Source organism: Megalobrama amblycephala, linkage group LG10 (assembly GCF_018812025.1).
Source record: "Megalobrama amblycephala isolate DHTTF-2021 linkage group LG10, ASM1881202v1, whole genome shotgun sequence".
NCBI lineage: Eukaryota > Metazoa > Chordata > Actinopteri > Cypriniformes > Xenocyprididae > Megalobrama > Megalobrama amblycephala.
Genome location: NC_063053.1, coordinates 2,817,052 through 2,837,500, shown reverse-complemented (window position 1 = coordinate 2,837,500; position 20,449 = coordinate 2,817,052). Strand labels below are relative to the sequence as shown.

The window sequence follows — 20,449 nt, the reverse complement described above, 5'->3', positions numbered from 1 at the left end:
CAAACAGTTGATGAACCCCATTGACTTCCATAGTAGGAGAAAAAAAACCATCAACAACATTCTTCAAAATCTCTTCTTTTGTGTTCGGCAGAAAGAAAGAAATTCATACAGGTTTGGAACAACTTGAGGGTGAATAAATGATGACATTTTCATTTTTGGGTGAGCTGGCCCTTTAATTTCTACTGAAGATCATCTTGTATGACATGGGGGTGAGTAAATTATCAGGAAATTTGAAGTGAACTAATCCTTTAAAGCGATGAATGAGAGTCCATTCATGTCGTTCCAAACGCATTTGATGTTATTTTCCCGTGCAACACAAAAGCAGGCGTTTCTTTTTCAAACAACAGCAGTTCATCTCCAAAAACACCAATAATAGTCGTCCATATGACACTAATTTCAGTCTGTTCCACACAAATCTATATGAATCAGAAGCACATTTATCATGTGATGCACGGGAAAATAACACACCTGAGCATGAGTGAATGTTCATTTCTGGATGAAATATAAGGAACATCATCCCTTTCCTTCATCTGTAGCCTGATCATCATCACTGACTCTGTTTAGAGGTGGCGCCTCGCTCTCTTTACTTCTCGAAACGTTTGTGCTTTCATCCTTCATCTGACCGGGCAAAGGGTTACGACGGCGAAGACGTGCGTTTATAACGAGAAGCCGTGTGTGTGTTCAATGCTGAAGACATCTTTCCTTTGTATAGACTCCCTGTTGTATCATAACCTGAAGGACTGTACCGTTTGGCACTTGTATGTAATTGTATGCCTTTGTTATACATTTGTATATTGAGAAGTGTGTTTTGAGTCGAGCTATTTAATATCTTGCACTGTTAATACCATGTACGTTTCTGTACAGTTTTACTGTTTTAACTGTAGCGTCCGTGTGCGTTCGGAAGGTAAAAGCATGTCCATTTTCTTTTTCGTTCTTTCACTTCGGTAGGAGATTCAGTTTCTCACTTTTCCGTTTCCTTCTTGTCTGTGCGTTTCTGTTCAACTGTGCTTGTACTAGGCTTTTTATTTTTTTTTTATAATGTGGTATTTTCCAATCTGTACATGAAATGTAAAGTTTTATGGATCTTTACAAAAATGTTCAGACTGTTTGTAACGCGAGAAAGAGAGAGAGAAAGTGACAAAGCTTAACGGAAAGTTCTATCATATTTATTAAGCTCATCAGAAGATGGACAGTGTGTAATTTATTGTACAAATGTAAGCAGAAAAGCCTTTGAAATAAATGCCATAGTTTGTGACCTCTAATGTCCACTTGAGATGATTGATGCTCAGTGTGCAATACTGTAGATCCGATCTAAGCTTCACTCTGAAACACAAAGCTGGGTTGTTTCAACTCATGTTTGGGTCAAATTTGGACGAAACGCAACTGTTGGGCTTAAAAAAATTAATTCAAAATGTAAACCAATGAGTGGGTTTGTCCATATTTGACCCACACACAGGTTGAAACAACGCAGCTTTCTGTATTAGAGTGATGTTTCCGCCACAGAATGAAAAAAAGGCAAATAAGACTTTTTATCTCACATTTGTGAGGGGAAAAAAGTACAGTAATTGTGAGTTATGAATTAAAGTCAGACGAATAAAGGATTAAAGTCAGATTTAATGGTTTATATCTTTCAATTCTGACTTTTTTTCTCAGAGTTTATAGCTTAAAAAGTCACAATTATCTTCTATTTTTATATTCTGTGGCGGAAACGAGCTTCTATAGTACTTTAGCCTGTTTGTGGAATATCTTATGTAAAATATTGTATGCAAAATATCTTCTAAAGAATAGCAGAACCTGACCTTTTATCCATTTTTATCCTTTTATCCATTTATAAAGGTTATATGTGTATTTTTACACACAAAAACAAAAAATATATGTATGTATGTGTATATGTGTGTGTATGTATGTATGTATGTGTGTGTATATATATATATATATATATATGTGTATGTGCATGCCTGTTTTAGTGCTGTCAAATCGATTAATTGCATCTAACATAAAAGTGTTTACGTAATGTGTATATATGTATTATATATGATATAAATGTATGTATGTGTATACAGTATGTACATGTAAACAAACTTTTATTAGATGTGATTAATCATTTTGACAGGTGTGTGTGTGTGTGTGTGTGTGTGTAGTTTTGATCTGCTCTTAAGTAGTTTAAAGGTTCTTTGATAAAAAAAAAAAAAAAAAACAAGCAATAGCTGACCGTCTTATGAAGACATTAATACACTAATAAGAAGCATTATATAATGTAGTAATGTTATTTATGCTAGTAGTGGCATTTAAAGGGTTACTGACCTCAGCAATTCCAGTCTGTATTAGTTAAAGGGCTAGTTCATCCAAAAATGAAAATAATGTCATTAAATCGAATCAGTGATTCGGATCTCCTATCAAACGGCTAAACTGCTGAAATCACGTGATTTTGGCACTCCGAGTCACTGATTCGATTCATAACGCTCCGAAGCATTGTTTTGAAATCGCCCCATCACTATAATGTTGAAAAGTCATTATTTAGTTTTTTTGGTGCACCAAAAATATTCTCGTGGCTTTATAATATTAATATTGAACCACTGTACTCGCATGAACTGATTTAAATATGTTTTTAGTATATAATGTCATTGCTGGCTATGCAGGACTCACTCAGATTTCAACTAAAATATCTTAAAGGGATAGTAATAAAAATGATCCCATGATTTACTCACTCTCAAGCCATCCTAGGTTTATATACCATCTTCTTTCAGACAAACACAATCAGAGATATATTTAAAAATATCCTCATGTTTATAATGGTTGTGAATGGTAACCCACATTCTGAAGACAGAAAAAATGCATCCATCCATCATAAATATAATCCATATGGCTCCAGGGGGTTAATAAAGGCCTTTTGAAGCGAAGGGGTGTGTTTTTGTAAGAAAAATATCCATATATAAAACTTTATAAATTCGAATAACGAGCTTCCGGCAGACGACCGCACGCAGAATGCGGAAGTAGACTTGAGCCAATTTTTTTTTTTTTTTTTTTTTTTTAATTGACTTGAGCCAAATGAGTAACCCGTGACGCGATGTATGATGCAGGATGTAGGACTGTCATAAGCTTAGACGCCTCCAAAGAATATCCACCAACAAGAAGCGACACTCAATAGAACGTTCCATTGGAACACCGGCGCCCAGCAGCAGCCCTGCGTTTGCGACATTCTGGGGTGAAAGCGAGCCGCAGTCCACTAGTTTCTATGGCAATATCAGCTGCTTTGATTTAAAAAAACGTGCATTAAAGCTGAAATCCAACCTGAATGATGACAACACAGAATAAAATACTATCACTAGTGATCATCAAATCCTTTTAACAGTTTATTTTACACACTTTGTGTTTAAATCTTCCACTTTTTCACAAACCTTTGCTCTCTAGAAACCCAGTCAGTTTGGGTTAAAATTCTTTAAAAGGCTTATAAACACTGAATTATTACCAACATATGAAATTAAATTAAGGACATGCATCAGAAAAATAGCTTGATTGAGTTTGTAGCGTGATCCATTAAAACGTACAATATATATTTCAATTCAGACCTAGATATTATTACTATTACTCCACTAGGTCTGAAATATACTGTTGCAAACACTGCAAACATGATGATCTTAAATGTATTAATTATTAATTTACTATTAATAAATGTGTAAAGTTGCATAAAATGGAAATACTCAATAAAGTAGGCTATATTACCTCAGATGGATGAATGGTTTGCATTATTAACCCCCTGGAGCCGTATGGATGCATTTTTTCTGTCTTCAAAATGTGGGTAATCATTCACAACCATTATAAACATGAGGACTAAGGATATTTTTAAATATATCTCTGTGTTTGTCTGAAAGAAGATAGTCATAGGATGGCTTGATGGGCGAGTAAATCATGGGATAATTTTCATTTTTGGGTGAACTATCCCTTTAATTTGTGTTGTGAAGATGAACAAAGGTCTTACGGTGTGGAACGACATGAGGGTGAGTAATTAATGACAGAATTTTCATTTTTGGGTGAACTAACCCTTTAAAGCTGCGGTCCGTTTTTGGTTAAAAATGATCCAAAATCAATTTTTGCGCAAATATACACACAACCAATCAGTGTTCAAAACTATCTCCTTACCTTAGCCAGATTCGCAACATAAGCTTGTAATAATGTTTTATAATAAGAGTGGTACTGGTAGGTTTCCGCGGGAAATTCGAGCATGCAGCCGTTAGTCTTTGCGTCATTATGTACGTGCGTCATTCATGTACTGTTTACATTAAAAATGAGTCCCAGCTAGTATGCTATTTTTTTTTTTTTTTTTTCAAAAATATACAAAAGATACAAATGTTTCACAAATAATGCTCTAAGGAATTCCATTGCATCATGAAACAACATTTTTAACATTGGGTATTATATAAAACGATTAACATTAAGGATAACATTCACATAAAAGATATTAGAGAAAAAATATTTTATCTAGTAGGCTGTATCACGTGTGAATACTGCAGATGGTGGATCATTTATAGCGTTTATATCATATATATATATATATATATATATATATATATATATATATATATAAACACTATAAATGATCCGACATCTGTAAGTAATATATATATATGATTTTTGTAAGTAAATGTGAAGTCACTGTGGTAAATGATTTTTTAAAATTCAGATATACGCACTTTCGTTCAAATGCAAATATTAAACAAACTGTACAAAAATTATACTAATAAACACTGTCTATGCTTTTTTTTATTAGTAGTACACTTGCATTTATGAATTTTAAATCAGGTGAAAAGTACAGTTAAGTAAATTAAATAAATTAAACAAACAACGAAGCCAAAAAGTGCATATTAATCTTTCAGGCGTCTGCAGCGAACACCTCCATAGTGATTTCGTCACTCAGAGGGGTCCTTCCGCCGCTCTTAGTGAGCACGTGCACCAGGAGCAGAAGCAGCAGAAGATCTCCGTTAACGGCGCCGCGATGATAGGCGGCAAACCGAGCGCGATAGCAGCAGGCGTCTGTGGCGCGCTCTTCATCGGGTACTGTATCTATTTCGACAGAAAACGACGCAGCGATCCGAACTTCAAAACCAGACTGCGTGAACGTGAGTCACGAGATTAACACTAGAGCGCTGTTTACGTAAAACTGGTTAGTTCTGCTTTATATGCAGTAAGCTGGTGTTTAGATTATAGTATCATGTCTTGATCATAAATAGCAGGTCAGGCGCGTTCAGATAATAGATTTATTTTGACCCCCGATGTGATGCGCTTACTAATGATTCATTGAGTCGGTTCCTTTGAACGCTTCACCTGCGAGTCATAAAGTGATTCCATGCTGTCCGAATGGCGTTACCGAGTGTAAATATCGCCTTCATAAGTGTAGTTACAGATGAGGAAGAGTCGTATAATGATTATATTATATACTGAATACAACTTAATACAGTTATATGTAAAAATCTGTGGTTTAATGTGCTGTTTTCTTCTTGTTTTAGGGAGGAAGAAGCAAAGAACCGCTCAAGATAAATCTGGACTAGCTCAAGTGAGTCAAACATCTGATCTCATTTAGATGTTTATGAGGGTGAATCCTGTCTTTCCTCTAGAGCAGGAGTTTTCAGTTGTCTTTTAAAAGCCTCGGACCCCAAAATATGATTATCCTTGTGTGAGGGACCCCATCCTAACATCTTTATCTTTCAGCTGCCAGATCTTAAAGATGCCGCAGCCGTGCAGAAGTTTTTCCTGGATGAGATTCAGCTGGGCGAGGAGCTGCTGGCTCAGGGTAAGGCGTCCGTCTCAGTATCATCTGTGCTGGGTTTCTAAATGCATTGCCTGCCATGAAGTGCTAAATGCCCAAATGTTTTCCTCAGGAGACTACGAAAAGGGTGTGGATCACCTGACCAACGCCATCGCTGTGTGCGGCCAACCACAGCAGCTCCTGCAGGTGCTGCAGCAGACGTTACCGCCACCTGTCTTCCAGATGCTGCTCACCAAACTACCATCGATCAGTCAGGTGAGCGCGACACGTCTCTGCACTCAGGTGTGGCGTCCTGTGCATTCTTTAAAAACCCCCCACAAGCTGCCTGTCGCTTTTTGGGACAAGAAAGAATGCGAGAGAAAAACCAAGAACTATCCAAAGCTAAATGTCTGTGCAGTGACTTCTGGCTATTTCACCTCTTGAACATTGAGATATCTGTCATTGACATAATGCAACACATGCTGTGAGTGGAGCTGACCTTGTTTTAACCTTTTCACAGCGGATAGTAAGTTCTCAGAGTATGGAGGAAGATGATGTCGAGTGAAACGTGACATTCCTTTCTGTGTGACGAACCAGCAACGGACCTTCATCTTTTGTTTTTTCCTGTTGCACATCTGTCCTGACCACTGCACTCACTGCGTTCCTGGTGTTTGCATTGACGTTGTTCATATAAAATGGATGTATTTTTATTCTAAACATGATCTAACGTAATCACGTGTTTGAATGCAAATGAAAACGTAGAGTTACGAATATAATATTGTAATTAAAAGCTAAGTTCATAAGCACTCACGTGTCATTTTTAGATATTTCTTTATCATATATATTAAGGATGAATCGATTTGCAATGTTAATCAGATGTTTTTGTTGATGAATGTTGTTTTTTGGCATATTTGTAATTTCTATGCATTGAACTTTAAATAATAGATTCTTATTTGTATTCATTAAATAATTTAATCAAGAATGTCTTGTCACTTCACGTTATTTGTGTGTTTCTGATGCACATTTCACTCCAATGCAGTGCTCTTCCTCTAGGAGGCAGTGCAATATAAACTAAACTTTAGTTGAGGGGAATTGAAGAGACATGGGAGGATTTTTAAAACATGTATTTTGGTTTAATAGGCAAAGACTATAACTTTTTTTGTTGTTCAAAATTAACTTTTAAATTAGTCAAATAATAAATATTTCTTCCAAAAACGTGTTTTTGTCTTACCCTGATTAACTATGTTAAGCCTATTAATAGCTTTTATATTTTAGACCTGTCGGGTTGGTTTTCGCGGGAATTTGCGTACATACGTCACTCACCTTTGCGTGTCGTCATATCCATAAATAGAGGAAAGTTGCTCCGGCTGCGTTAGTTAACAGAAAGGCTGACATTAAGCCGCTAAATCTCCAACATCCGGAAAATCACCCGTTTCAAACTAAACGCCGAACAGCTGACACGAAGAAAGCTCATAATAAACCCAGAATTAACACTGGTTTAGCTTTTCGGAGATGGCGAGAACTGATGGATTTTAAATGTTGAATACGCGACAATGAGATGGTGTTTTTATTACTCAACAGGTAAGGTATTTATTGAACAGATTTGGTCATATTCATCCGCACTCATTCAGAGCCGAAGCACAACCAAAATGTTATTCCGCAAAATGCATCCAGTTTTGTTTTTTAACCGCTAGAGGGCCAAAACAAACACTAGTATCAAAGAATATCCACCAACAAGAAGCGACACTCAATAGAACGTTCCATTGGAACACCGGCGCCCAGCAGCAGCCCTGCGTTTGCGACATTCTGGGGTGAAAGCGAGCCGCAGTCCACTAGTTTCTATGGCAATATCAGCTGCTTTGTTTAAAAAAAAAAGTACATTAAAGCTGAAATCCAACCTGAATGATGACAACACAGAATAAAATACACTTTGAACAGAACAAAAACACTTTATGTTTAAGTCTTCCACTTTTTTCACAAAACCTTTGCTCTTTAGAAACCCAGTCAGTTTGGGTTAAAATTCTTTAAAAGGCTTATAAGTTTATAGTGTTTACACTGAATTATTACCAACATATGAAATTAAATTAAGGACATGCATCAGAAAAATTGGGAATGTTGGACAATAAATATATGAATATAAGAGCTTGATTTTGCAGTGTTGTCTAATGTCTGTTAAAAGTGTGAATTATGGGATAACAGGCGCACCAATGCATCATGTATTATAAGATCATTATGTTTGTAGCATGATCCATTAAAACGTACAATATATATATTTCAATTCAGACCTAGATATTATTACTATTACTCCACTAGGTCTGAAATACACTGTTCGCTGCAAACATGATGATCTTAAATGTATTAATTTAATATTAATAAATGTGTAAAGTTGCATAAAATGGAAATACTCAATAAAGTACGCTAACTACGTTACCTCAGATGGATGAATGGTTGGATTTCACAAGTGGTAAAATAAAACGTATATAAGACAATACAACATTTACTGTAGGATCATACAATTTACCGATGACTTAAATTAAAAAACTGTTCTATTGCGCTTCTGATTAGTGAAATTCGCCGATTTTGGGTGCGTAAGATGTGAAGGTTTCAATGGTCCAGTTATAATGGCGGCCGTGCTCCCGGAGCGCCATCTAGTGGCTGTTACCCAAAAAGTATCAAAGTGTCGCCTCTTGGGCTCTAGGCTCTTTGATTGTAATGAACTGAATGTAAAACGTACAACGACAGGCGCATGTATGTTGTTTACAACATGTATGGGTCAGTTCATCTCAGATTTTGTTGCTGATCTGAAATATGTTATTTAAATGTGAGTTCTCCAAGCAGCTTTTGAGATTTCAGGATTCCCCCATTCAAATAGATCTTGAATGTCTGAAATCGCAGTCCGGAGGCGTAGCAAATATGGCCGCCGAGTAAACAGATTTTCCTTGAAAGGGATTTTGGCCAAAAGTAACATCGTGTACCTTTAACATATTGGTCAACACTGGCTCTGTTTGACACGGCATATTATAATGCAATTTCTGCAGTATGTGCATAGTTTGCAAATGTTTTTTATGAATACCCAGATAAACTACTAAACTGTTGCAGTATTCCACAATGCAATGCGTTAGACTCCTATTTCAGTGATTTACTATTTGACTGTTGTTTTACTAGGTGTTTGACTTTCTTATACCAGTTTGGATTAAAAGTGCAGTGAAAAAATACACTAAAGCAATTAAAATGTAATATCATAAATGTAAAAAAACACAGTTGCAAACAGGTTTTAACTTTTAAATGCATGCAGTTGCTTTGAAAATGATACAATAGAAATGTGGTAGATTCTCTCACTGTAAACTAGGTTATCTTAAACGTCTTGTGTGGTTTACTCTAAGCATAATTGGTTGGGCATGTTACAGGATTAGTTCACTTTCAAATTAAAATTTCCTGATAATTTACTCACCCTCGTCATTAAAGATGTTTATGTCTTTCTTTCTTCAGTCAAAAAGAAGTTAAGGTTTTTGATGAAAACAGTCTTGTATTTTCTCCATATAGTGGACTTCAATGGACTCCAAATGGTTGAAGGTCAAAATGACAGTTTCACTGCAGCTTCAAAGCGTTCTGCATGATCCCAGATGAGGAATAAGAGTCTTATCTAGAGAAACAATCAGTCATTTTCTAAAAAAAAAAAAAAATTATATACTTTTAACCATAAATGCTTGTCTTGAGCTAGCTCTCTTCTTCTTCTCTGTTAGAAGACACTGCTAAGTGTATTACTGCCCTCCTCAGGTCAAAGTTTGAACTCATTGTTATATATTTGCACCAACTTATTGTATATGACAATTTAGTTCAAACTTTGACCTGTGGAGGGCAGTAATACACTTAGCAGCGTCTACACTGCTGAAATTCTAATAGAGAAGAAGAGAGCATTTATGGTTAAAATGTATAAACTTTTAACTTTTTTTTTTAGAAAATGTCCAATGGTTTCTCTAGATAAGACTCTTATTCCTCGTCTGGGATCATGTAGAGCTCTTTCTGAAACTGACATTTGGACCTTCAACCCGTTGAACCCCAGTGAAGTCCACTATATGGAGAAAAATCCTAGAATGTTTTCCTCAAAAACCTTCATTTCTTTTCGACTGAAAGATATAAACATCTTGGATGACATGGGGGTGAGTAAATTATCAGGAAATTTTAATTTGAAAGTGAACTAATCCTTTAATTCCCAGCTGAAATACTGAAGATAAATCTGACACAGTGTCTGTGGTGAGAAGCGCAGCTCCAGTGGAAGTTATGATGGGCTGGACTTTCTGTTTTCTCTCTGCCAGTGAGCTGATCTATGTGTTTTGGGTTTGAAACCGCCATTACTACAACGTGGAATCTGGCACTCGTGGATAACTGAACTGTTCGCTGGAAATAAATCCACCTTCTGCCCTTTCCATCCAACTCAGCTCAGATTTTCCAGGAATTACGTGGTCGTCACATTTATAAATGGAGACTGCCACTGGCTGCAGCTCTGCTGGAAGAAGACTGACTATTTAGTGAGCATTTATCACACTCATTCAACGTCAAACGTAAAATCATTATTAATACCATTATCAATACAGGGAACCAAGCAAGGAGATTAAGTGCATGTGGGAATGACTGAAATCTCCAAACATGCAGGAAGATCTCTGAGTCAAGGGAATGGACCTTCAGACTGATGCATGATTAAACAGATTCATCTGTACTGTATCATCACTGTGATTGTTCACTTGCATAATTGGCGTTTAAGAAATGAGGTTTGTTTGTGTGTACAAATGACTCATTGGCTCTGTCCCAAATGAGTGATGTAAGCATATGCCACAAGTGATGTTTGTAACTGGGTCAGCCTACATAGGCTATTTACTGGACACAGAGTGAGCTTTGTAAAACCACAAAAGAGTCTCTGAAAAACTGGCTTTTTTCCCCGATTTTAGTCATCATCATATATTAGGTATTAGAATTTCAAAAGCTTAAGCGCTCAAACATCAAAACCATTTTGAAATTGTACTTTGCCTTACCATGAAAACAGTATTTGATGGTGTTTAACGTCGCTAAATTAAAAAGTTTCATTGTTCTATGTGATTATTATTATTGCTTACTTTTTCAATAGCCTAACTTCTTTTAGCTTGAGCGCCGTGTTTCTAAAACCCCGCGCAAAATTCGCAACGCTCGAGCGCAATTTTCGAACACGTGCGTCTAGCGCCTGTTTACACAGGAAAATAATTTAAAAGCAGCTCAATGGAACGCAAAAACGCTTAAGCTTGATTAAAAAACGCTGTGCACACCACCACGCAAAATGGGTTTGCGCTGTTATTCCTTTCTGACCATCATCCAACGTGTTGTCTCCTTCTTAAATGATGCATAAAACATCCCAAACAATAGCGCTATACAAACAATTGCTCTTCCGGTTTTACATTCGGTTAATCAACATGCCGAATTTCCTTACAAAATAGCAAACAAAAACAAAGCGCTTCCAAATCATGTCGAAAAACAACAGGAATTTTCAAAAGTATCCCGGACGAGCCCCCATTTGTCGCGGCTCGCAAGCCTGTAGTAACAAAAGAACTAGAAATACACATTCAGAACTGTATATTTCAATTTGTTTTGAGTAGTGCATGTAAAATACAGCCTAGTTTAAGAAATATATTTCCTTCCATGTCTTTTGTTCTTCTACTATACAAAAGCAAAACACTCCAGGGATTAGCCTATTAAAGGGTTAGGGTTTCAAAAATGAAATTTCTGTCATTAATTACTCACCGTCATGTTGTTCCACACTGGTAAGACCTTCATTCATCTTCAGAACACAAATTAAGATATTTTTTATGAAATCCGAGAGGTATATGACTTGTCCATAGATAGCAATATAATACACAGAAAGGTACTAAAGACATCATTAAAACCGTCGACGTGACTACAGTGGTTCAACCTTAATGTTATGAAGTGATGAGAATACTTTTTGTGCGAAAAACGCTGTTTACGTTCTTCGTACTTCCAGGTTCTACGTAAGAACGCGGGCTCGGTATTGGCCGACATTGGTCACATGATCAGCACAACGCATGTGTGTGATGCTAACGCAGCAGCCGGCCAATAATGAGTCGGCGTTCTGATGTAGAACCTGGAAGCTCTGGACTTAAACAACGTACTAGAATGACAGGGAAGAGAAGATATTGTTGAATAAAGTCAAGAATTATAGAATAGTGAATAGTGGATAGTTGAATAGTGGCAAGAATTATAATCAGAATTAATTTCTCAATGTTTTCCAGTGAAATGTGAGAAATGAACCTTCGCTGTGTTAAAAACAACCCAAGTTGGGTTAAAAATGGACAAACCCAGCAATTGGGTTGTTTTAACCCAGCGGTTGGGTTAAATGTTTGACCAACCTGCTGGGCAATTTTATTTAACTCTACTATTATTTAAAAATTACTGTATGACTGGCTTAAAATAAACCAAAAATAGGTTGGAAGTTAAAAATCAGACACATAATTACTAGAAGCAACAATAATAATCAAAAAGTGAACATTTATTAATAAGCAATTGAATAAATGTTTGTTTAATTCTTTTTCATTAAACTTATGAATAAATGTTGATTTATTAAATATAAATGTTAATTTCCAACATATTTTGGGTTCATTTTAAGCAAGCAATTTAGTAATTTCTAAACAATAGTTGAGTTAAATAAAACTACCCAGCAGGTTCATCAAAAATTTAACCCAATCGCCGGGTTAAAACAAACCAATCACTGGGTTTGTCCGTTTTCAAAACAGCCTGGGTTGTTTTTAAACCAGCATTTTTTTAAAAACTATAAAGAAATTTTGATTATAGAGGCAATACATTTTATACGTATTGCAAAATATGCATATTGTGCATAAAATATTTAAATAGTTTCAGAATAGGGAGATTACGTCATTCGCAGTGCTTCATGGTAGTGGGCGGAGCTCTTTTGGCGCGATTTGCTTCTATGATAGGTGGATATCTTTTTCAGAATCATGGGTAATGTAGTTTTTCACCTGGAATTCTGCTGTTGAACATGATTATTTAAAAATAAGTTGAAATAATTAGGCTAATGGCTTAGTTAACAATCAATTAACAATCTTGTAGCTCACAAAAATCAATTCCCCTATGGAGAAAATGAATGGGATTTTCACTTCAGATTCATCAGCCAATCAAATTGTCATATTTGTACCTGGTGGGTGGTGTTAATCTTTCCGATATGTCGTTTCTTATTTGCTGATTTGCTTACAACGGGATTACTGAAGTTTAAACGGTGTCATGTTTTTGTTGGAGGCGTTTTGTCTTTGAAATGTTGATAGTTTCTTTGGTACTATAAGTTTACTGTAATATGTGATGTCATAGGGTGTTATGCTCATTACTCAGATGGTTTTTTACTGTCTGGATGCTCATTTCTTGGCCATTATAAAGTGTAAAGTGTACCAGACTTGAACACATGAGACTAAGTGATCTCAGCTGAACACAGTCCAGCTCCAGAGAGCTTATAATGACACAGTGGAGGAAAGGGTTTGGTCGTTTGGAAGCTTCCCTGCTGGAAGACAAATACAGGCCTAATTATTTTTATCCAAGTCTGCAGCTGGTTTCTTTCTTTCTTTTTTTACTGTGTTTGGAAGGTGTAGTCTGGTGCTCGGAGCTGCCAAGAGACAGGAACTGGAAAATACTTCTTTAAAAGAGAAAATACAATATGAAAACGTAACTGGAGCCAAGAACCGTCGAATAAAAACATAATGACAGACGGTGTATTTTCCATGAACTCATGCACTCATACCAAAGCTGCTCCCCTCCCTTACTTTTATAAGACGGGAAAAGCGTGTTAAGAGGGAAGCTGCTGCTGATTTGATTTGGGACTTAAAGGGATAGAGCACCAAATATGAAAAATCTGTCTTATAAGTTAATTTATAAGTCAGCAATGAGAGCGAGTGAGGCTGATTTGTCATTGTGTGTGAATGATTCTGTGGCCAGTGGAGAAAATTCTGGCATTGAAATGTAATGTGACATCAACATTACCTTATTAAAATGGTGGAGTCTGTGTCGGGTCCAGCTGAAGTGTCTGACGGCCTGTTTCCCTGGTAAATAAACATATTAAAGCAACACATTCATATGAACAACACTGTCCCTCCTCTAACAAATACCAAAAACATTTGTAGTCATACTATCATGGCGTTTTGGTGTTTTACCATGGTATTCTTTGAATACTTTTGTTTTATATTTATGCTGTAAACGTTTTATATTTTATATGGTATTCTTTGAATAGGTTTTTATTAAAATAATAATAAAAAAAAAACATTGATTCATTTTTATTATTAAAAAATTAATATATAAATTATTATAGACATAGAACAGGCCTGCCTATCAAAGTTAATGCAATGTTTAAAATTTTGAAATGTGTAATTTCTTCATAAATTGTAAATATGAAGCATACTTTTTATTTATTTATTTACTTGTGTTATTTATTTATATACTTATTTTATTATTTATATTTACCTTTTTATTATGTATATATTTATTATTTAATAATTGTATTATTTAGATTATATTTATAAATTACACATTTAATTCATAAATGTGTATATATAATTAATAAAATATATTAAGAAATTATATATGTATCATCTTTATATATTATAAAAAATATTTAAAATGTTATATATATATATATATATATATATATATATATATATATATATATATATATATATATATATATAATTAAAAAATAAAATTTTAAAAATGAAAATATATGTATTTATTTATATACTTATATATTTATATTTTTATATTATGTATATATTAAATAAATGTATTATTATTTAGAATATATGTTACACATTTTAATTCATAAGTGTATATATAATTTATAAAATATATTAATTTGAAATTATATATGTGTCATATTTATTTATTCATATATAATAGAAATATTTACTAATATATATATATATATATATATATAATTTTTTTTTTTTTTTTTTTAATGGACCTTGAGTCTGGAAATAAAGTTTAAATGAAATGGGGGGAAAAATAAATAAATATATATATGTATGTATGTGTATATATATGTATGTATGTGTATATATATATATATATATATATATATATATATATATATATATATATATATATATATATATATATATATATATATATAAAATATACTTTATTATATGATAAAATGGATAGTAATCAATTATATCTCTTATCATATTTTGTTTGCAAAGCGACTGACAGAGAAATAATTATAATTAGAAAAATATGTGAAATTAAGTGGAATCCATTTCAGTTGCAGCTAATGTTGATCTGACAGGCTTCAAAAACAAAAAAACAGCTGGTGATTGTACCAGCTGCAAAATGTTTGTGTGCTGTATGAATGCGAGTCTGCAATAGTTTCATAGTTTCAACAGGGGGCACTGTTGCTCCAGCCTCCCACTTAACCTCCTCCCTGGCTCTCTAGTCCTGCTGGTGTTGACTAGTTAACCACCAAAACATGTTGGCTGACGTGATTATAGGAGATGTCTGCCAAATGACCTTCGAGGTGTCGTTATTTTATAAGTGAAGCAACTCGGATTTATAAAACCGCTTTGTGTGTTTGCATTGCAGAAACAGGCACTGAATGATTCAAGAGTGACTGTTAAACTCTCTGCATGTCAATGATTGGGTAAAGCATGTATTTTAATTTTGCATGCATGCACATATAAGCTATATTTGCACAAAGCATTTATGCACTCATTTCAAAACAAAGGCCACCAGATTACCACAGATAATCAGAAACTCATTGTTATGTGTTTTCGTTCCAACTGTGGGTACGTGCCAGTGGGAGAGAGCTATCAGCTTGAAACGGATCATGGTGCAACCGAGGAGAAAAGCTGAGCGCTGTCATGCCAGCAGGCGCTGAGGAAATGTAAACCGAGTCACAGTCGTGCTAATAATAATGGCGGCGTGTTGCAGGGGCAGCGGAGGGGGGATTTTAATTACCAAAGCAGTCTTAAGCCCTGTGTCATGCGTTGCAAAAAATACAGAGCAGGGAGGGGGAAAAATCCTTGGCACTTCCTAAAAATAAAGAGAGGTGTACGTGCTTGGAGTGCTAACAGCTGTGCCATCTGATCCAACACGGGAATTCATTGTTGGGATCAAATGCCTTTGAATTTCACTGTTTTGTGCTCTGGGTTCAATGAAGCTTGTTTCCGCCACTGAATAAAAAATAAAAAAGGTAATTGCTTTTTATATCACAATTCTGACTTTTTCTCTCAGAATTGCGTGATGTAAACTTGCAATTGCAATTAAAAAAATCAGATTTGCTACATATATAACTCACAATTGCAAGTTATAAAGTCTGAATTGCAAGATATAGTCAGAATTGTGAGATATAAAGTCCAAATTGCGAGATATAAACTCTCAATTACGAGTCATTAAGTCCGAATTGTGATATAAATTCACAATTGCTAGAAAAAAAAGACAGAATTGTGAGATATAAACTCGCAATTGTGAGAAAGTCAGATTTGCTAGATATAAACTCACAACTGCGAGTCATAAAGTCAGAATTGGGAGATATAAAATTGCAATTGCAAGGAAAAAAGTCGGAATTGCGAGGAAAAAAGTCGGAATTGCGAGGAAAAAAGTCGGAATTGCGAGAAATTTGCAATCGTGAGGAAAAAAGTCAGAATTGCGAGAAATTCACAATTGCAAGGAAAAAAGTCAGAATTGTGAGAAATTCGCAATTGTGAGATTCGCAATTGCGAGGAAAAAAGTCAGATTTGCTACATAAACTCGCAATTGCAAGAAAAAGTCAGAATTGTGAGATATAAACACAATTACGAGTCATAAAGTCAGAATTGCGAGATATAAACTCGCAATTGCACAAAAAAGTCAGAATTGCATTTATATCCCACAATTCAGAATTTAAATATCTCACAATTGTGAGTTTATATCTCGCAATTCTGAGAAAAAAAGAATTGTGTGATTTTTTTTTATTTTTTTTTTTTTTATTGTTTTATTCCGCAGGGGAAACAAGCTTTCCATAGTGTTCTAACCGGATTTTTAGGGAGAATATGCAGAATTTTTAGTGTAAACATTCTGAATTTTAGAGAAAATAGGCCTATTCAGAATTCTGAATGGATTTAAACATCTGAAATTACAGCATTGAAATCCCCTGTAAACTGAGCAACAAGCATGAACTCGGCTTTAACAAGCACTGCTCAGTTCAGGTCAACTAGGTGCCACATGCTTTGAAGGTCAGGGCAAACGCAGAGTCGCGTTTCAGAAACCTTCATGACATGCTGATTGGTTGAAAGACTATCTGAGGTAAACACATGCACGCACACACGACGTGTCCTGCCTGGATTCGCTCTGCAGGAATGCCATTCACCGCTTTAAATCGGACCGTAGGGGCTCCTCAAAATCATTTTACCCCCTTCGAGTCACTGCATTGTTGACGCTTATCCACCCCGACAGATCATTACATAGCAGTGTCTGAAAGTTCAGTGCAGCAGATTAAATGACTGCTCCGCACGGGGACGAGGCCTTGAGCAAAAACATTAAAGGCGTAGATGTTTTTCTTCCTCCTCAAAGTGAAGGAGATTATATAAAACTCAAGCGCTGTTCTCTGTCAACGCTTGTCAGTTTTATCTGACACATCTTGGCAGGAACTCCCAGAGAAACCCTTCTTTTCTTTTCCCTTCCTTTCTGTCGGTACGTTTTGGAACAGAAGAGGTAAACAACAGGTTAAAAAAACACTCGTCTTTGTCTCCCTCCTTTCTCTTTTTCTTTTTAACCGCCTTCCTGTCTCATAGCGTGATCTGCTTTTGAAATCCCAAGACAGGCCATGTTGTTTTGCATACTGTAGGTGCTGCATTGACTTGTAACAAATCCCTGCCCTCAGGAGACGTGTCAGAAGGGATTAATGGCGAGGGCGGGACTCCCCGTTTTCCCATTGTCACGGCCCCAGCCGTACTGTATTTTTATCCCAGCCGAGGGAGAGGAGCTGAGGCTGAACGCCAGGGTCCAAGCTAAGCTCCTGTTTCCTCATGCCCTGATTCTCTGAGACGAGCTGTGAGGGGGGAAATGTAAATAATATATCAGGGGAATTGAAGCCTGCACTGTGGCAGCCATGATGAGGCGTTTAGAAAACACGCTAGACAGGAAGAGATGGCGGAGAACAAATCGCTATTACTATTACTAGTAGAACTGCGACTTGGACTCTAGAGGCCCGTTCACACCAAGAACCATAACTATAACACACACCAGTGGGTGATAACATTTAGTTTATTAGAAGAGTGTGCTGCAGTTTTATTGTTCATCCGCTGGAAAAGATTGTTCTTAAAGTGTTTCCAACAATATTGTTGTCCTGTGCTGTCATCATTGTGGTTGTGGTGTGGACTTTGGTATTCTCATAGCGTTAGAACAATTATTAAAATATGGGTATATTTGTCATTACAGTTTTTGTCCTTGGTGTGAACGGGCCTAAGGGCTTGAGCTAGTAAGTAAGCGCCTAGAAACCACATAGCAGCATGCTGAAAATATCCTAAAACCCTAGAAATTTCTTAGCAATACACTGCCAACCGCTCGGAACACCTTAGCAACTGCATAGCAATGCCTTGACAACCACCCTAGGAGCTACATAGAAACATATTAAATCCCCTCAGCAGCCACATAGCAACACCCTAGCAACAACTCGCAACACTTTAGAAACTGCATAGAAACATGCTAAAACCTTAGCATGCTAAAACCTTTGCAACCGCATAGCAACGCCTTGACAACCACTTGCAACATACTAGAAACTACATGGAAACATGCAAAAAACAAAACCCTCAGAATACTTTAGCAACCGCATAGGAACACCCTGGCAACCAACCACAGCACCCTAAGGGCTAAATAGAAACATACTAAAACTAAAACCCTCAGAATATGTTAGCAACCACATAGCAACACCCCGGCAACAAATCACAACACTTTAGAAACGGCATAGAAACATGCCAAAACTCCTCAGAACATCTTAGCAACCACATATCAACGCCTTGGAAACACCCACAACAGCCTAGGAACTACAGTACATAGAAACATGCTAAACCCCTCAGAATACCTTAGCAAATGCATAGCAACGCCTTGACAACCACCTACAAAACACTTGAAACTACATGGAAACATGCAAAAACAACCTCAGAATACTTTAGCAGCCGCATAGGAACACCCTGGCAACCACCAACACCACCCTAGGAGCTACAGAGAAATTAATTAAAACCCTCAGAATATGTTAGCAACCACATAGCAACACCCTGGCAACCACTCACAACACTTTTGAATCTGCATAGAAACATGCTAAAACCCCTCAGAACACCTTGGCAACTGCATAGCAACGCCTTGACAACCACCTTCAACACACTTAAAACTACATGGAAACATGCAAAAAAAAAAAACAACAACCTCAGAATACTTTAGCAACTGCATAGAAACACCCTGGCAACCACCCATGATACCCTAGGAGCTACATAGAAACATACTTAAATCCCTCAGAATAAATTAGCAACCACATAGCAATGCCTTGGCAACAACTCACAACACTTTAGAAACTGCATAGAAACATGCAAAACCCCTCAGAACATTTTAGCAACCACATAGCAATGTCTTGGAAACCACCAACGACACCCTACGAGCTACAGAGAAACAAACTAAAACTCCTCAGAATATGTTTGCAACCACATAGCAACGCCTTGGCAACCACTCACAACATTTAAGAAAAGGCATAGAAACATGCTAAAACTGCTCAGAAAACCTTAGGAACTGCGTAGCAATGCCTTGGCAACCATCTACAACACCCTAGAAACTACATGGAAACATGCAAAAAAAAAAAAAAAAACTCTAGCAATACTTTAGCAACTGCATAGCAACACCCTTGCAACCACTCACAACACTTTACAAACTGCATTAGAAAACTGCTTAAATAACTTTCAAACTGCATAGCAACACCATAGAAACCACCCACAACAACCCAGTTTTCATATTTTCTTCAGAAACCGTAAAAATCTAGTTTCAGTATCTGTTCCTAATTTTTGTTTGAACTTTCCATGAGCTGGTCTGAGTGTGAGATGACAGAAAGGCAAAAACGTTGGATTTGTTTCTGGGAACATGATTTGAGTCGTTTTTTCCTTCTCAAAGAAGCAGAAGGACAAAGTTGGCATCAACAATGAGGTCTCTCTTCCTCTTAAAGGGACGAGAGCATGTGATAGCCACTGTCTAGTGTCAGATTGCAGCTCTCCATTGCTGCTGTTGGGCCTGAGCGATCAGAGAGACACACAACACTGCTGAATGCATGAATGGACGATCTGTTAGCGCATGAATGCGGCGCTGTGTGGAGAGCATCTAATCCTGCTCGGCGCGATCTGGCCATTGTAGGGCCGTTGATCGATGCACACATACACGTTAACCCGTTATGCAATGTTTTTGAAAAACAGCTGTATTTTGTGATTGCATTCTGTGCACAGGGCTGATTCGGTCTCTGATTCAAGAGGGCAGAATATACTGAAACGGGTGTATATTCCAAATATATCAAGACATCACTTTAAGACATAAAAAGACATAAAAGCTGTTCCCAAAGGAAGGATAAAATGTCGCCTTTTAAAGCACTGAAGTCGATCTCAGGTGTCTTGCTTGAAAAGCCTGCTGCAGTTCAAATTGAAACTGAAAATGGATTAC

At 36.4% G+C, this 20,449-nt stretch overlaps 1 protein-coding gene and 1 non-coding gene across 2 annotated transcripts; both read left to right on the top strand.

The window, feature by feature from the left end:
* The first annotated feature begins 4,892 nt into the window (after positions 1–4,892).
* tomm20a (translocase of outer mitochondrial membrane 20) lies at positions 4,893–6,725 on the top strand. The gene is made up of 5 exons (XM_048203951.1): positions 4,893–5,117; positions 5,505–5,551; positions 5,707–5,788; positions 5,877–6,019; positions 6,264–6,725. The coding sequence occupies exons 1-5, from the start codon at positions 4,994–4,996 to the stop codon at positions 6,306–6,308; spliced, it is 441 nt and encodes a 146-aa protein (XP_048059908.1). The 5' UTR covers positions 4,893–4,993; the 3' UTR covers positions 6,309–6,725.
* On the top strand, positions 6,059–6,193 carry LOC125277685. The gene has a single exon (XR_007186969.1). It is a non-coding gene; the product is annotated as a small nucleolar RNA SNORA14 (small nucleolar RNA).
* Positions 6,726–20,449: the final 13,724 nt, after the last annotated feature.

Bases quoted from the DNA above. Each gene is read 5' to 3' on its own strand.
- tomm20a (XM_048203951.1), top strand. From the start codon at position 4,994: ATGATAGGCGGCAAACCGAGCGCGATAGCAGCAGGCGTCTGTGGCGCG. The intron at 5,789-5,876 runs GTAAGGCGTCCG...TGTTTTCCTCAG, and splicing joins CGAGGAGCTGCTGGCTCAGG to GAGACTACGAAAAGGGTGTG. The intron at 6,020-6,263 runs GTGAGCGCGACA...ACCTTTTCACAG, and splicing joins AACTACCATCGATCAGTCAG to CGGATAGTAAGTTCTCAGAG.